This window comes from Bubalus kerabau, chromosome 6 (assembly GCF_029407905.1).
Source record: "Bubalus kerabau isolate K-KA32 ecotype Philippines breed swamp buffalo chromosome 6, PCC_UOA_SB_1v2, whole genome shotgun sequence".
Taxonomy (NCBI): domain Eukaryota; kingdom Metazoa; phylum Chordata; class Mammalia; order Artiodactyla; family Bovidae; genus Bubalus; species Bubalus kerabau.
In genome coordinates this window covers 34,644,584-34,662,395 of record NC_073629.1, presented here as the reverse complement: position 1 = coordinate 34,662,395, position 17,812 = coordinate 34,644,584, and the positions used below count along the sequence as shown (strand labels likewise).

Here is a 17,812-nt window from a genome sequence, read left to right as displayed (position 1 = left end):
TTGCACCATTTGCAAATATTTTCTCCCATTCTGTAGGCTGTCTTCATTTTTTAATGGTTTCCTTTGCTGTGCAAAAGCTTGTAAGTTTGATTAGGTCCCATTTGTTTATTTTTGGTTTTATTTCTATTGCCTTGGGAGATTGACCTAAGAAAACGTTGATATGATTTATGTCAGAGGATGTTTTGTCTATGTTCATGTCTACCTGTGTACATATATCCTTAGGTTCTTCTTCTTTTCCTTTAACATTTCCCTTTAAATCTATACCTATTGGCCATACACTTGTCCACATACTACTAAGTATTTACTGGATATGTTTCATTCTTTCCAACAGATAAAGTGCAATTTGCCATGTCAGTCGCACACTGTTGGACATGTGGGGTTTTATAATATTTTATCTTTTTTACCACACTATAGGATTATCTTAAACTAATGTTTTCCTTTGTCTTATTTCCTTTATGTGGTAGATCCCCAAGCAGATACTAGAAGGCAAAGGGTGAGAACGGTTTTAAGCTTTGATAGTAGATTATTTTATTGCTCTGCAGAGAGAGTAATTTACATAATGGTGCCCCCAGCAAGGCATGTGGACTTCTTTCTGCAGTATCTTAGGTAGTTGGGGTGTCACAATTTCATCTGATGCTAGTTTTATGGGCTCATAATCATACCTTATGGTTTTCCACCATAAGATGTTTCCACTTTTGGTGTTTATTGGCTGTGCTTGTTTACAGCTGATGAATGAATCCCTGTCTGTGAATCTCCCTGTGTCCAGCGCTGTTTGACTTTGTTCATCCATAACTTATTTAATTCTGGATCATAGTTAAAAGATGAGGTGGCAGAAGTCACAACCTTTTCTCATAGGCAAAGTGGAACTACTTGTGGTTTTATTTTGCACTTCTTACCACATAGCAAATAAATATATAATTATAATAATCAATGAATATGTTTGTAAAACTAATCATAATATAAAAAGCTAAAGCACCCCATGTTTTTGAAGTCTCCTCTATCAAACTGGACTGGCTGAGATATCTTATAATAGAACTCTAAGGAGGTTTAGAGAGAAGAGGTCCTTTTTTCTACTGGTCAGTCTCCTTGATCATAGGGACTGTTTTAAAGCCTTTAAAGAGCAAGTCACAAACATGTCTGCCTGCATGTTTTGCCCACCTGATGTGTGTGCATCAGTGTCTCTAGGAGGCCTTGAATGGTACGTAAAATATGGAGAAGGAGCTGTTTCTATGGTTACTTCCATCACTGATATCCATGTGTGGCAGTCATTAGGTGCTGACATATTCAACTGTGGTCACCCTATGAGGGTGTTAAAAACAGAGAGGATCATCCTGGTCTAGACATTGTGAGTTGCCAGTCATCCTTAATAGAAATAACCCCCAGAGAAAAATCAGGGATATCTTGAAGCAAAAGGACAGCTTTATTCTCAAGGTTTACAAACTGAGGATGTTCAGTCTTCGGCTGGAACGGAAAATATGTTGGGAGGCGGGGCGCAGGGAGAGGGAGTGAGTAATTTTTGTAAACAAACAAACAAAAATACCCACAGAAACCATAGTTTGAGAGACTTGTAATGGGACCGGATGGTCCTTGCAGCCACAAATCCTGGCTGAGTAATGGCAAGATTGTTTTCAATGATTGGCTGTCATCCAAGTTTCCTATTAGGGTGTGTTTTTTTGTTTTGTTTTGTTTTTTTTAAGATAGGACCCTTTGCAAAAACAGGCATCCTTGTAGATTTTGCCTGTGGTTTTCCAAGAAAACAGAGCACATGAGTGAAACTCAGGTCCATCATAACTGCCTAGCTTCATTTTATTTTGGCTCCTCATTAGCTACAGGGGTCCATTTTCTAGGTTTTCCTTTGTGGATTTTTCTTCATTTTCCTTTCCTTAGGGGATTTTATTTTATTTTTAAAGCAGTAACTTGTAAGAATTTTCTGTACGTCTTTCTCAGTCATGTGGACAGTTTTTTTTTCTTTTAACTTTTTCCCTTTCTCCTTGGGGCCAGGTCAGTTCCCAGCAGGGCCCCCAGAAACTTGGCTGGTCAATCTCAGCTCTTCACCTTTGGTGTAATGGAGTTGCTCCACCTCTGTTGTAGGGCCACCCCATTGGCCCAGGGGCAGGAAGATGGCCTTTAGACTGTCACAGGAGCTGTGGACCCCAGCACCTGGCTGTGGGGAGCATGGCTTCTCCTGATCACGCCACTGCTTTTCAGACAGGGGTGTCCTGATGACCACCTGACCCAGCTCCCCCAGTCTAAGTGGGCACCTAAGCAGGGCTGTGCTGTGAGAGCCACACCAAAGACTTCCCCCAAACTTGACCCTTGGTGGACATGGTTTAACAATCCATTCAGTTCTTCCCATGTAGCCATGTCAGCAGCTCCTGGAGAATTAACTGTCCTGGCGGAGGTCAGCACTGTGGCCCTGGAATGAACCTTGGGGAGCTCCACATGAACCCACTGTCTGACAACCAGAGCAACCCCACACCACACTCTGCACCCAGGAAGCCCAGACTGCCAGCCCAGCACCACATTCTCTGCCCCGCTCTCCTGCTCTTGTCCTGATTTACTGCCTGGTGCCCGCGGAGACAGCTCCCAGAGCAAGACTGTTTCAGGTCGTCCCTGCAGACAGCCCTTCCTGCTGGGTGCTCTGGCTCCTCCTGCCAGGGCAGTAGGAGGAAAACCAGCTGCAGGTTTTGACCTATGGTCGTAGACTAGAATACCTTAACCTCAGCACCACGGACAGTTTAGATGGCGTAATTTTAGATTGTGGGGGGCTGTCCTATGCATATTGAGGTTTTTTGCAGCATCCCAACTCCTCACCCATCAGACGCCAATAGCACTTCCCAGTCATGATAATCACAAGTGCCCATAGACACTGAAAATGTCCTCTAAGGGAAAGACTCACTCCCCGCCCCAAAGGAAGACAAATGATGTAGTGAATGGAGGCTAGCATTTAAAAAGAAAAGAAAATCAGACTTCCCTGGAGGTGCAGTGAATAAGAATCCACCTGCCTATGCAGGGACATGGGTTCAATCCCTGGTCAGGGAAGATTCTACATGCTGAGAAGCAACTAAGCCCGTGTGCCACAGCTACTAAAGCGTACACACTCTAGGGTCTGAGGGCCACAACTACAGAGCCTGCATACTGCAACTACTGAAGCCCGTGCTCCTAGAGCCTGTGCTCTGCAACAAGAGAAGCCACCACAATGAGAAGCTCTGCAATGAGAGAAAGCCTGTAGCAGCAACGAAGACCCAGTGCAGCCAGAAGTAAATAAAATAATAAATAAATAAATAAATAAATAAATATAGAAGTGTATCATTTCAGTTCAGTCGCTCAGTCGTGTCCGACTCTTTGTGACCCCATGAATCGCAGCACGCCAGGCCTCCCTGTCCATCACCAACTCCCGGAGTTCACTCAGACTCACGTCCATCGAGTCAGTGATGCCATCCAGCCATCTCATCCTCTGTCGTCCCCTTCTCCTCCTGCCCCCAATCCCTCCCAGCATCAGAGTCTTTTCCACTGAGTCAGCTCTTCTCATGAGGTGGCCAGAGTACTGGAGTTTCAGCTTCAGCATCATTCCCTCCAAAGAAAGCCCAGGGCTGATCTCCTTCAGAATGGACTGGTTGAATCTCCTTGCAGTCCAAGGGACTCTCAAGAGTCTTCTCCACCACCACAGTTCAAAAGCATCAATTCTTCGGCGCTCAACCTTCTTCACAGTCCAACTCTCACATCCATACATGACTGCAGGAAAAACCATAGCCTTGACTAGATGGACCTTTGTTGGCAAAGTAATGTCTCTGCTTTTGAATATGCTATCTAGGTTGGTCATAACTTTCCTTCCAAGAAGTAAGTGTCTTTTAATTTCATGGCTGCAGTCACCATCTGCAGTGATTTTGGAGCCCAAAAAAATAAAGTCTGACAGTTTCCACTGTTTCCCCATCTATTTCCCATGAAGTGATGGGACCGGATGCCATGATCTTTGTTTTCTGAATGTTGAGCTTTAAGCCAACTTTTTCACTCTCCTCTTTGACTTTCATCAAGAGGCTTTTTTGTTCCTACATGTCCAAAAATAATAAAAATAAATTTTAAAAAAAAGAAGAAAGGAAAATCAGAATGCAACACATGTTGATAAGGTCAGTCTTCCTTGACAAAACTTCTATTTTGATTAATAATATATCCATGTATGTCCTAGATCATCTGGTAAATTATTTTTAAGCTTTGACATTTCAGACTTTTAGAAAATTTTCAAAAGTACAAAGAACTTGTGTAGACCCCAATACTAATTTTCCATACTTGATTTCTCTGCCTTCTCCCCTCCCTCTCCTTCCGTCGTCTCTGTTTCTCAAATGCTCCCTATGAGCACATGGGCCTTTTGTACCAAAACACCACCCTCTGTGCTCTAAGCTGTCATTGCTAATGTTTGGGTTTAGGTTCATAAGTGACAGTGATTTATAATTGTTCTCACCTGTGTTGTCATTTTAGGGTATTCAGGCCATACTTGTCTACAGTTTGTGACAATTTCTGTATTGCATTTCTGTTTAGAAAGTTTTGAAAAATTACCAAAAAAATTCCCAAGGACCAAGTGTCCTTTTGGGTTATTATTGTTCTTTATAATGCTATTATTCATTCAGAATCTTTGTTTCTTTAGCACATGTTTTGATGTGTGTATGTTTGTTCCATTTGTTTGCAACATTAATTAGCCATTACCTGAGAGAGATTTACCCCAACTTTAGAAATTGTTTGACTAATTTTTAGGTATCTTCCTCAGTCCTGATTTTTACTATCATGTAAAACTTTTTGTTTTTGTTGTTAGACTGCTGTTATATTGATTTATTAATGTTTTCAGACAATTAACTAAAGGTTTTATAAACATTTGTTTAAATGTGGAATTTTTGTTCTTAGCATTGTTTATTTTCCATAATTTTCACCTTGAACTTGGTTCCTTTTCTAAATCCCTGAAACCTGAGTTCATCTGTCTTTCCATATTGAAAATAATATGAGCAAGTAGTAAAAATTTGTCAAACATACAATTTGGCAGTAAATTGTCACTGGGTTTTTTATTTTGTTATTTTCAGGTTAAAAAATGTTCTTTATATCTTGGATATCCTAAGCTTACACAGACTATTTCCAAGTCTTAAAAAAATTAACAAGTAGGGCACATTTTAATTCTATCGTTTGTATTTACTTATACTGTATAATTTAGTATTCTGAGGCTATTTCACATATGTTTCTGTTAATTCACTAGAGAATTCAAAAGGTCAATAGTAGAGCTGGAGGAAATTATGGAAGGCCACGCAGGAGACCAGAGGCTGGACTTCTTGACTGGATACTGGACACTCTATGTTTTGATGTCCTGAACAGTGTTCTCTAAAATATTAGAACTTGTCAACATGTTACAGTCAAGCAAGAGCACGTGTAAATCCAGAAGACGTGACCACACTGACACTGAATATCAGCGAGGCAACCACTGGCTGCATCAGGCCCTTCAGCCTGCTCTCCAGTTTCCCAGGTCCCCCTGCCCCCTACTGCCTTCCACACACTCACTGCCCCCACCGGTGGGACCCCTGGGCCTGGAGGCTGAGTCTGAGAGTCTGCTCGGCAAGCCCCCCTCCTCCTCCTGCAGGACTGATGTCTCCCTTCTGCTGGGGCTGCCTGTGCTTGGGGCCCATCCCTGTGTCCTCAGTTCCTTGTCCCAGCAGGCACGGTCTCTTTCTCCTGCCTTCAAGCTCCCTCCCTCTCAGTACCCCTCTCTCATCGCCCCTTGGTGTTTGAACATTGAAAATCTCTTCCATACTTAAAAATTCCTTCCTGTATTTCCCAGATGACTTTCAGCCTTTATTACCCAGGATTGTCTTACTCTCGTGGCTACTATATGACAGGATCACAATGATTGTTTTTTGCAAAAAAGGAATGAAGGACGGATGAATAAATTACGTTATATTACAGTATCAGCTTTACCTACTTTAAAAATTATTATTCTCTTTGTTCATTTGAAACAGCCATTTTCTTCATGGAATCTAGTCATGTTTCTGTTCTAAGCTCAAGATGTGTAAAACCCAGAAAGGCAACTCCTTAATGTGCTATGAAACATATAATTTTCAAGAGGGCCAGCACTTTTGTGTTTGCATGGCCACCATCATCTCCCTGTGGACAAACCTACCAGGGTATCTACCTGACCTGAGCCGCATCCTGAGTCTGCACCCAGAGCTGAGCACTGAAGACTTACAGGGTAGGGACTAGATGGACATAGAGGGACTGAGCTCTGCTGGTCTCTGCTGATACATTCTCCCTTCTCCCTAACTTAGCAGAGATGTGTACACTCTGCGATTTAATGTGAATTAGATAAAGTCTATCTGTATCCTCAACCCCTTGGTGGTTTGAAACTTTTATTGAATACCTGATTCACTTAGTTCAATCTGAACAAAGTGTTACATAGTTTAACTTATTTTTCTAGTACATCAACCTTGAATTATTTTAAAAAAATATTCATTTATTCGTCTGCACTGGGTCTTAGTCGCGGCATGGGGGATCTTTGATCTTCCTTGTGGCATGTGGGATCCTTTTTTTTTTTCAGTTGTGGCATGCAAACTCTTAGTTTTGCCATGTGGGATCTAGTTCCCCAACCAGGGATCAAACCTTGGCCCCTTGCATTGGGAGCATGCAGTCTTAGCCACTGGATCACCCAGAAGTCCCTCAACCTTGTATTTTAACTTGTAGACCCATTTGTTTTTAAATGTTCTTCTCATCTGTTTTCATATATCCACTAATTTGTAATACTCTTTAAACAAAGAATAGAAAACATAGGCCAACTTATGTCCTATTCTCCTAAATTTGAAATAGTCTTTAAACTTCCAAGAAGAACACTGACAGGTAGAAGCTGGTTTTCTGGAGGTTATATCACAGAGAGAATTCAAAGGACACTTGAACCATCCTCTCATACACAGAACCACACAGGGGTCAGGAGGCAGGATGAGGGCTGGAATCTGTGGACCTGGGCAGCTGAGGGTGTGCTGGGCCCACTCTGACTGTGGTCCTGTGCACTGTCCTTCAGGTTCCTGACTTCCACCCCTTCTGGCAACTCTCTGCTACAAGAGAGGAGACTGACTACTCCGAGGACAGCTCTTCCCCTTTCAGTCACATTCCTTCTGTGACCACCATTCTCCCCATCACTGTATCATGTGAGAGACATCTAGCTGGCTGTTAGGATATTTCTGGACTGCACTTTGATATCTTCTTTGCTGGCCTGATTCTGGATTTAGATTCACAATCCAAACCATAAACCAGTTGGTTACTCTACATTTGATCAGTTTCACTCTTAGAACAGCAGGGAAGGGCTGGGTCCTCCATAGGCCCGGAACAAAGGCACTGAGGCACGTTTTCTTGACCTGGGTGGTTCTTCCTATCCCAGGGATAGGCTTTTCTTCCAAGACTTGAGGCTGTTAGGGATCGTAACTGACTGAGGAGCTTTAGGATTGCCTGGAGTCCTGTTCTTCCTGTGACAGGTGCCAATTAAACTCTCAATCTGAGGGGCACCTGCTCTTGGCCTAAACTTAGTGGTCAGAGCTCCCCAGAGCTCGCGGGATATCTGAAGCCCAAGGGCAAAACTAAGCGGTTACTGAGAGGGAAGGGAAGGCAGAAGAGCCTTGCTGCTGTTGATTCCGGTTTATTTCCTGAGCGTGCCACCAACTCCACCGACTTAGCAGAGATCTGACTGGGATCAGGAACCGGGTGAGCCCTACTTGGGGGTTCTTGGCATCTCAGAGCCCACACCTTGTCTCTGGAGCCCCCTTGGCTCTGAGGCGGAAATAGGTCTCATTTTCGCTTGCCTAGGGCTGCATCTGGGAAAGGCCTCGCCGAGTTGGGGGCCGCGCTGGGGGTGGGGCCTAGAAGAGGGGCGGGTGCTTCCGGCCGCGCCTTCACCGCCGGATCAGAGGATAAATTTCCAGCCCAGCCCCTGTAAAGCGTTTCCACTCAGCACGGAAACCAGCCCCATGACCATGATCCTGGGTTACTGGGACATCCGCGGAGTGAGCTGGGGTCACCAAGGCGGGAAGGATGGAGGCCGGCAGGGTAGGGAGGGTTGCGGGTGGGAAATGCTGTGCAATGGGGATTGATTTCACTAGAATATTCCTCTTCAGAGCTTGGTGGAGCCAAGCCCAAAGTCCTATCCCTCTGCCCTTTTTTCTCAAGCGGGGCTTGTGCGCGGGAGTGTGGGTGGGGATTGGTGTTGAGGTTGTGGGAACATAGAAAGTCAGGCAATTAGGACCTGACATCTCCTCTCCCTCTGGCCTTCTCTCTCAGTTGGCCCACGCCATCCGCCTGCTCCTGGAGTACACAGACTCAAACTATGAGGAAAAGAAGTACACCATGGGGGACGGTAATGGCATCCTTGTCATGTCCTGACTTCTGCCCAACTCATGCTGATTTGGTGCCAAGCATCCCATGTTCTGACCCCTGTTGTTCACGTCCGACGCCCTCCCCTCCAGCCCGCCCAGCTGGACCAGGGACCTGCCCCTTCCCGAACCCTTTAGGATGCCACTGGCCTCCAAGGAAGGATATGAGAGCCCACAGCTGGGTCCTGTATCAGCCGTTGGCACAGGCTCCCCTTAGTGCTTACCTAAACCCTTTGTAAGGATTACTCACCTAGTTTCAAGAAGTTTGTAAGTTGGTTTTTCCCCTCAAAGCTCCATGTGAGACTTGGTTCAGATTCCAGATCCACCAGTTCAGGGGGGTCTTGCCTCTACTTCTTGCTGGGTCCCCCTAGAAAGGAGGGTTGGATTCCTAGGAGGTTGTTTCACTGCATCTTCTTTTTCTCAGCTCCCGACTATGACAGAAGCCAGTGGCTGGATGAAAAATTCAAGCTGGGCCTGGACTTCCCCAATGTAGGTGCAGGGGCTGGGGTGCTGGGAGGGGGAGTGGACAGTGTCTCCATCCATCTCCTTTCCTGGCTTAGAGGTTTCAGGAACAGGTGCCTTCTGTTCTGTCTCTCAGCTTCCTGGTTCTGTTTTCTGCCTTTCCATGATGCTCTGTGTCCCAACTCATCCCTTCATTTTACAACATATCATTTAGTGTCTGCTGGAGAAGGAAATGGCCCCCACTCCAGTACTCTTGCCTGGAAAATCCCATGGATGGAGGAGCCTGGTAGGTTGCAGTCCATGGGGTTGGTAAGAGTTGGACACGACTGAGTGACTTCACTTTCACTTTTCATTTTCATGCATTGGAAAAGGAAATGGCGACCCACTCCAGTGTTCTTGCCTGGAGAATCCCAGGGACGGGGGAGCCCGGTGGGCTGCCGTCTATGGGGTCGCACAGAGTCGGACACGACTGAAGCGACTTAGCAGCAGCAGCATTTAGTGTCTGCAGTGGGCCAGGGTCTGTGAGTGCCAGGTTTCATCTCTGCTCTTACTCAAGGGAGAAGATGCAGGTGGCCCAAGTGACCAGGCCTTGTTCTTCCAGCTGCCCTACTTAATTGATGGGACTCACAAGCTAACCCAGAGCAATGCCATCCTTCGCCACATCGCTCGCAAGCACAACATGTGTGAGTGGGCATGGGGTTGGGGGCAGGGGCACAGGTGGCCATGCCCTGGGCTGGACTGGGGTGGGATGCTGAGGGTGAGTCTCTGTTTTGTGGCCACAGGTGGGGAGACAGAAGAGGAGAATATTCGAGTGGACTTATTGGAGAACCAGGTTATGGATGTCCGCTTGCACATGGCCAGGATCTGCTACAGCCCTGACTTTGTGAGTCCTTTCACATTGAACTGGACAGGGTTTGAAACGCTGGACACAGTCCTCTACACTGGAGAATCTTAGGAAAGACTCCGGCTTCCTCTGGGTGGAAATTCAGTTCCTAGACAGGTGTTTACATTGTTAACCCAGTGTCTCCTCCTCAGCATCTCTGGCATAAACACAGGTGCTGGGCAGGCAGCCCGGGGTCAGACTTTATTCCTCTGCCTCTTCTTTCAGCCTCTCAGATTCTTTCCAACTGTCCAGAAACTGCTCAGGCGTCTACACCATTTCTGACTCCCAAACTTGAATGTAGGACTTTTTTCCTAGTCATTCTACTGTTTATTGGCCTGAGGTCTGAGGACCGAGCTCCACCAGGTCTCACAGCACTGCTGGTCTGACCCAGGGCAGGTGTCTGGAGCTGAGTGGTGACACATTCAGGAACAGAGTGGTTTTGCCCTTTGTCATCCTGTCGCCTCTCGCAGATGGGAGGTGGTACCCATAGGAGTCTGATGAAGACAAGTGGGTTGAATTGCAGCCTGGGCACTGCCCCAGGTGCAGTCAGGGGACATGGCTGCTCACCTGACAGCTGGGATCAGACACAGGCCTGGGAGGCCTGCTGTCTGCCAGGGAGTCTGTCTGAAGGCAGTGACAGCTGTTTTGTGTCTCAGGAGAAACTGAAACCTGGTTACCTGAAGGAAATTCCTGGAAGGATGAAGCTCTTCTCAGTTTTTCTGGGGAAGAGGTGTTGGTTTGCAGGGAACAAGGTAAGGGGGATGGCTTTTGGGGAGGGAGAGCTGTCATTTTTCCCCAGGTTGAGAGTTTGGTGCACATTCCTGCTTTGTCTTCCTGCAGCTCACCTATGTGGATTTCCTGGCTTATGACATCCTTGATTTGCAACGCATATTTGAGCCCAGGTGTCTGGATGAATTCCCAAACCTGAAAGATTTCCTCACCCGTTTTGAGGTCATTCCCATGATCCCCCTAGTATTTATGTCTCTTCCCCCACCTTTCCCTGATGCTTTCCTGGGTGTATGCATGCTAAGTTGCTTCAGTTGTGTCCAACTCTTTGTGACCCTATAAACTGTAGCCTGCCAGGCTCCTCTGTCCATGGGATTATCCAGGCAAGAATACCGGAGTGGGTTGCTATGCCCTCCTCCAGGGGATCTTCCCAGTCCAAAGATCGAACCTGCATCTCTTTCATCTCCTGCATTGGTAGATGAGTTCTTTATCACTAATGCCACCTGGGAAGCTTGGATGATTCCCTAGTTGGAGCTACAATGAAGAATAGCATTTATGGAGAACTTGGTTTATGCCAGAATCTCTGCTCAGCAATGATATATATTGTGTCAAATTTAATGTTTATAACATTACTACACAGTAGAAAAATTATCCTCTGCATTTTACAGATAAGGAGTCAACCTGAAAGGACAAGTAGTTTCTGCAGGTCACAGAACCAGAGCAGGCTGTGCTGGGCTCCCAGTCAGAGCGTCTGACTTCCATGGGCAGCATCAGTGGCTCCTCGTTTCCTGTAGGAAAAAGAAACCTCAGGTCCCTTTCATGACTGTGTTGACAGCTCTGGAAAGTGTGGAGGAAGCAGAACCTTCAGGAGATGGTATGCAGCTGGCATTAGTAGAGTGAGACACAGTAGGATTGATATCAAGGACTAAAAAGACAGACAGTATTTTCTCCTCATCTCCAAAGGGCTTTGCAGCAATTGAGTCTCTGCCTGTTGTTCTGAGATTCTCAGAGCTGTAGTTGGTGGCTTCCCTGGTGACTCAGATGGTAAAAAATCTGCCTGCACTGTGGGAGACCCCAGTTGGATCCCTTAGTTGGGAAGATACCCTGGAGAAGGGAATGGCTACCCACTTCAGTATTCTTGCCTGGAGAATTCCATGGACAGAGGAGCCTGTGGGGGGCTACAGTCTGTGGGGTCCCAAAGAGTCAGATATGACTGAGTGACTAACATAACATTTCTGCTAACATAATATAGATGTCCTGTGCAAGGATTTTATCTTGACTTCTCATTTGGTGGGCACTTTGCTTCCCTCCTCATCTCCCATCCTGTCTTCCTTCCCCTTACTCCAGATTCTGTCTGAAAGATGGGTTAGTATTTTCATTTTAAGTCACATTCACTGATCTGATCCTCTCCCCTGTATGAGACACTGTGTCAGGCACAGTGGGATATAGATGTCACACAGTCCTGGTGCCCTGCGTCTGGGGCTCAGTGCAGCTGGAGAACTATAGGAGGCCTGAGCTGTGTGGTGTGGGTGGAGCCACCTTAGGGCTGGAGGCGCACAGCCTGACCTCACCTCCCAGCTCATCATTCACCCAACTGGAGAGCAACAGAGTCTGCTTTGGGACGGATATGGAATTTGAAGCTCTTGTCCAAGAGGTTTTTCAGGCTACAATCTGTTTTGTATGCCCACGTCTGTAATGAAATTTGCTTTCTCAGCTAGTTCTCATCAGCTCTGGTTCTGGTCCAAGGCTTGTCACCTTGAGGATTTTGCAAGAGCTGGGGTGACTGCCCAGCAGGGAGGATGGGGACAGATGTGGCCTGCAGTGTGGCCTGTTGGGCCCTGGGCTGTGGGGCACAGGCAGCCCTAGATCTTGGAGTCCTGGGAACTGTTGGGCACTGTCTGTCTTGGGAAGATGGTGCACAGGTACACCTGAGTGTTGCTGCCTGGCTGGCTGTAGCAGGACTGAGGATGAAGTAGGTTGAGGCCCAGTGAGAGTGGGCTCAGGTCCCAGTCCAGGCAATTGGTCTGTGTCTTTTAAGTGGAAAAACTAGAGTCTGGCCTAGACTAGTCTTAGTGCTTCAACCCTCCTATCATGTTTCATCCATGTTTTCCTGAATAATTGGGTGAAATGTGGTCTCTTCTGCAAGTTGGTTGGGTACTTTCTGAGCACTTTTGTTTTGCTAGGACCTATCTCTCTGTGGAAACCCTTGCAACTAGGAGCCTTTTCTGAGAAAGAGAATAATTTTGGAGAATGAGAAGAACAAATACTCTTATGACCAGTTGTCAATTGGAAAAAACCCTCACAACTTAAGAACAGTGTCGTTGTTCAGTTGCTCAGTTGTGTCTGACTCTTTGCAGTCCCATGAACTGCTACACACCAGGCCTCCCTGTCCTTCACCATCTCCTAGAATTTGCTCAAACTCATGTCCATTGAGTCGATGATGCCATCCAACCTTCTCATCCTCTGTTGCCCTGTTCTCTTGCCCTCAGTCTTTCCCAGCATCAGGGTCTTTTCCAATGAGTCAGTTCTTCCTATCAGGTGGCCAAAGTATTGGATCTTCAGCTTAAGCATCAGTCCTTCCAATGAGTACTGCAGGTTGATTTCCTTTAGGATTGACTGGTTTGATCTCCTTGCAGGTCAAGGGACTCTCAAGAGTCTTCTCCAGCACCACAGTTCAAAAACATCAATTCTTTGGTGATGAACCTTCTTTATGGTCCAATTCTCACATCCATATATGACTACTGGAAAAACCATAGCTTTGACCAAACAGACCTTTGTTGGCAAAGTGATGTCTCTGTTTTTTAATATGCTGTCTAGGTTTATCATAGCTTTCTTTCCAAGGAGCAAGTGAAAGTGAAAGTCACTCAGTTGTGTCTGACTCTTTGTGACCCCATGGACTATAGCCTGCCAGGCTCCTTTGTCCATAAAATTATCTAGGCAAGAATACTGGAGTGGGTAGCCTTTCCCTTCTCCAAGGAATCTTCCCAACCCAGGAATGGAACCCAGGTCTCCCACATTAGGTGAATTCTTTACCGTCTGAGCCACCAGGGAAGCCCTTCAAGGAGCAAACATCTTCTAATTTCATGGCTTCAGTCACCGTATACAGTGATTTTGGAGCCCAGGAAAGTAAAATCTGTCACTGCTTCCACTTTTTCCCATTCTATTTGCCATGAAGCAATGAAACTGGATGCCATGGTCTTATTTTTTTGAATGTTGAGTTTCAAGCCAGCTTTTTCACTCTCTTTTTCACCCTCATCAAGAGGCTCTTTAGTTCCTCTTCACTTTCTACCATTAGAGTGGCATCATCTGCTTATCTGAGGTTGCTGATGTTTCTCCCGGCAGTCTTGATTCCATCTTGTCATTCATCCAGGCCAGCATTTCTCATGATGTACTCTGCATGTAAGTTAAGTAAGCAGGCTGACAGTATGTAGTCTTGTCTTACTCCTCTCCCAATTTTGAATCAGTCTGTTGTTCGATCTAAGGTTCTAACTTTCCTATACAGGTTTCTCAGGTGATAGATAAGTGGTCTAGTATTGCCATTTCTTTAAGAATTTTCCACAGTTTGTTGTGATCCACACAGTCAATGAAGCAGAAGTGGATGTCCATCTGGAACCCTCTTGCTTTTTCCATGGTCCAACAAATGTTGGCAATTTGATCTCTGCCTTTTCTAGACAGCTTTTACATCTGGAAGTTCTTGGTTCACGTACTGTTGAAGCCTAGCATGAAGGATTTTGAGCATAACCTTGCTAGTATGTGAAATAAGTGCAATTGTACAGTAGTTTGAACATTCTTTGGCATTGCCCTATTTGGGGATTGGAATGAAAACTGACCTCTTCCAGTCTTGTGGCCACTGATCAGTTTCCCAAATTTATTGACATATTGCACTTTAACAGCATCATCTTTAAGGGTTTTCAATAGCTCAGGTGGAAGTCTGTCACCTCCATTAGCTTTGTTTGTAGTAAAGTTTCCTAAGGCCCACTTGACTTCACACTCCAGGATGTCTGGCTCTAGGTGAGTGGCCACACCATTGTGGTTATCTGGGTCATTAAAACCTTTTTTTGTGTAGTTCTTCAGTGTGTTCTTGCCACCTCTTCTTAATCTCTTCTGCTTCTGTTATGTCCTTACTGTTTCTGTCTTTTATTGTGCCCTTCCTTGCATGAAATGTTCCCTTGATCTCTCCAATTTTCTTGAAGAGATCTCTAGTCTTTCCCATTCTATTGTTTTCCTTTACTTTGCATTGTTCATTTAAGAAGGCCTTATGTCATTTAATAGATCTTGCTATTCTCTAGAACTCTGCAATCAGTTGAGTATATCTGTCCCTTTCTCCTTTGCCTTTCACTTCTCCTTTTTCCTCAGCTATTTGTAAAATCTCCTCAGACAACCACTTTGCCTCCTTGCATTTCTTTTTCTTTCAGATGATTTTGGTCACTGCCTCTTGTCCAATGTTATGAACCACCATCTATGTTCTTCAGGCACTCTGTCTACCAGACCTAATCTTTTGAATCTATTAATCACCTCCACTGTATAATTATCAGGGAATGGATTTAGGTGCTACCTGAATGGCCTAGTGGGTTCCCCTACATTCTTCAATTTAAGCCTAAATTTTGCAATAAGGAGCTGATGGTCTGAGCCACAGTAAGCTCCAAGTTTTGTTTTTAGTAACTATGTAGAGCTTCTCCATCTTTGACTGCAAAGAACATAATCAGTCTGATTTTGGTATTGGCCATCTGGTGATGTCCTTGTGTAGAGTTGTCTCTTGGTTTGTTAGAAAAGGGTGTTTACTATGACCAGCTTGTTCTCTTGAGAAAACTCTATTAGCCTTTGCCCTGCTTCATTTATGTACTCCAAGGTCTAACTTGCCTGTTATTCCAGGTATCTCTTGACTTCATAGTTTTCTATTCCAATTCCTGATGATGAGAAAAGACTGTTTTGTTTTGATGTTAGTTCTAGAAGGTGTTGTAGGTCTTCACAGAACTAATCAACTTCAGCTTCTTTGGCATCAGTGGTGGGGGCATAGATTTGGATTAGTGTGATATTGAATGGTTTGTCTTGGAAACGAACCAAAATCATTCTGTCGTTTTTGAGATTGCACCCAAGTACTGCATTTTGGAGTCTTGTGGACTATAAGGGCTATTCCATTTCTTCTAAGGGATTCTTCGCCACAGTAGTAGACATAATGGTCATCTGAACTAAATTCTCCCTTTTCCATCCATTTTGTTTCACCGATTCCTAAGATGATGTTTCATCTTGCCATCTCTTGATTGACCACAACCAATTTACCTTGATTCATGGACCTATCGTTCCTGGTTCCTATGCAGTATTATTCTTAAAAGCATCAGACTTTGCTTTTACCACCAGATACATCCAAAACTGAGCATTGTTTCTGCTTTGGCCCAGCCACTTCATTCTTTCTGGAGCTTATGCATCTTAACCATCTAGGGACCATGTATCCAAAACACAGAAAGTTTCATCTTGTTTTTTCCCATCCTGAATTCCCTTGCAGGCACTATTGGTGGGCAACTGCCCTGCGGGTCACTTAACTGTTTGGGTAAGTGGATGATGAGTGAGCCTCCTTGTTTTCAGCTATGGGGAAGGGGGTGCAGCAGAGAGACTCAGAATGGAGACGGAGACCAAGCAGGCTACATTCTAGCCATATTACTTATGTGCAGTGTGATCATGAGGGAGGTGCTAATCTTCTGAGTGCCTCAGTTTCCCTTCTATATGTAGCACCTAATACAGTATAGAGTCTCTGTACGTGGTGATTCTGGATGTCAGATGAATTACAGGAAACTGGAAAAGTTAACTTCCCAGAGCTGGGGACCCCAGAAGACTATCTTTTGCCCCAATATTTGACTCTCACATGGAAGGGCTGTACCCCAGGTCCTAAACTTGGGGAGAGCTGCCTGGGTTCCAGTGGGGCAGCAGACCTGAGGCCTGGTGTTCTTTTTCCCACCCTCAGGGCCTGAAGAAGATCTCTGCCTACATGAAGTCCAGCCGCTTCCTCCCAGGCCCTCTGTTCATGAAGCTTGCCGTGTGGGGCAACAAGTAGTGCCCGCAACCGGGAGATGGGCGTGAGGAGCCAGTGCCTTGGAGACCAGGTGGACCTCCTGCCTGCAGAACCATCTGTCTTCTTCTTTTTCCTTCTGTTCACTCTAGATGGCTTCTTGGCCCCCTTATCCCCCTCCCACACCCCTTTCCATCCCTACTTTAAAGATTCAGTTTCCCACTATTTTTGAGCCAAGTTCCTCCCCACCCCACATTATCCCTCCTGCCTTAAAGCCACCCAGACTATCCTTCCCTTCCATGATTACTTCTGCTGTGAGCAGCCCAGCCAGGCCCCTGGCCCACGGGGCTCTGCTCTGAGCTCCCAGCGCTGCCCTGAAGACCAGACCTGGCCTGGTGTGCAGTCCATGCTTCCCAGTGTGGTTCCTGCCCAGCCTGACTGATGCCCAATAAAGCCTTAATCACACCTGCTGTGTCTTATCTTATTCTCTCGGGGCTTCCTGGAGTCATGACTGACTGTGTTGGGTGTGTGTGGGTGTCTATTTTTCCTAGTGTTGTCCACTGCAGGGCTCCATGGATGGGTATGGATGTGTGGTGGGGTGGGGTGGGGTAGACTGTTGGGATGAGTAGGTTATATGATTGCTTGTTCATTTCTATCTACACTTCATGTACCTCTGTTCCTTAGCATCAGATCTCTGCAGAAGGGGAGCCCTTCTATGTCTTGTTCCCTATTTAATTCAACATTCATGGGATACCTCCTGTCAGCTTGCAGTATTGCGAAATGTGGTCTCTTCTTTATGTTGCCTGGCCACTTTCTGAGCCCTTTTGTTTTGCTAGGCATTTTCCCTCTGTGGGCAAACCCTGTGAACTAGGAGCCTTCTCTGTGTCATGGTTCAGGGGACTCTTGGGTGCTGGGGAAGGAGTCTGAATAGTCTACTGATGGTGTGGGATTCTGGTGGATTTGCTTCTGTCACCCTTTCCTGGAAGCTTACCCTGCTTTAGATACCCTTCATCTGTGTTCTTACAACATGCATGTGTGTGTGCATACATGCTAAGTTGCTTCAGTTGTATCCAACTGTTTGCAACCCTATGGATCTAGCCTGCCAGGATTCTTTGTCCATGGGATTCTCCAGGCAAGGATTCTGGAGTGGGTTGCTATTCCATTCTCCAGGGGATCTTCCCGACCCTGGGATCAAACCTGAGTCTCCTGTGCCCCCTGCATTGACAGGCTGATTCACTACCACTGAGCCACCTGGGAAGCTCTATTTTTAAATACATTTTTGTAGTATACAAACTTTGTGTATTAACTTGCAAAATTTATTTGTTTTTTAAAGTTCCTCTCACTAATTAC

General features: G+C 45.7%; 1 protein-coding gene across 4 annotated transcripts; it reads left to right on the top strand.

Annotated features, from left to right (window-relative positions):
- Positions 1-7,875: 7,875 nt before the first annotated feature.
- Positions 7,876-16,927, top strand: LOC129655000 (glutathione S-transferase Mu 1-like). Of its 4 annotated transcripts, none has more exons than XM_055584818.1 (9): positions 7,876-8,021; positions 8,296-8,371; positions 8,812-8,876; positions 9,451-9,532; positions 9,632-9,732; positions 10,389-10,484; positions 10,573-10,683; positions 15,962-16,006; positions 16,418-16,927. In XM_055584818.1, exons 1-9 carry the CDS (start codon positions 7,986-7,988, stop codon positions 16,505-16,507), a joined length of 702 nt encoding a protein of 233 aa, XP_055440793.1. In that variant the 5' UTR covers positions 7,876-7,985; the 3' UTR covers positions 16,508-16,927. The 4 variants fall into 4 exon arrangements, with proteins under 4 accessions (XP_055440793.1, XP_055440792.1, XP_055440791.1 ...); XM_055584815.1 differs by having other exon boundaries at positions 7,932-8,064; positions 9,406-9,532; XM_055584816.1 differs by lacking the exon at positions 15,962-16,006 and having other exon boundaries at positions 7,878-8,021.
- Positions 16,928-17,812: the final 885 nt, after the last annotated feature.

What these genes read in the sequence shown, in the direction of transcription:
- LOC129655000 (XM_055584815.1), top strand. An exon ending in TGGGCCTGGACTTCCCCAAT is followed by an intron (nt 8,877 to 9,405) that starts GTAGGTGCAGGG and finishes CTCTTACTCAAG; the next exon opens with GGAGAAGATGCAGGTGGCCC. An exon ending in CGGGTCACTTAACTGTTTGG is followed by an intron (nt 16,007 to 16,417) that starts GTAAGTGGATGA and finishes TCCCACCCTCAG; the next exon opens with GGCCTGAAGAAGATCTCTGC.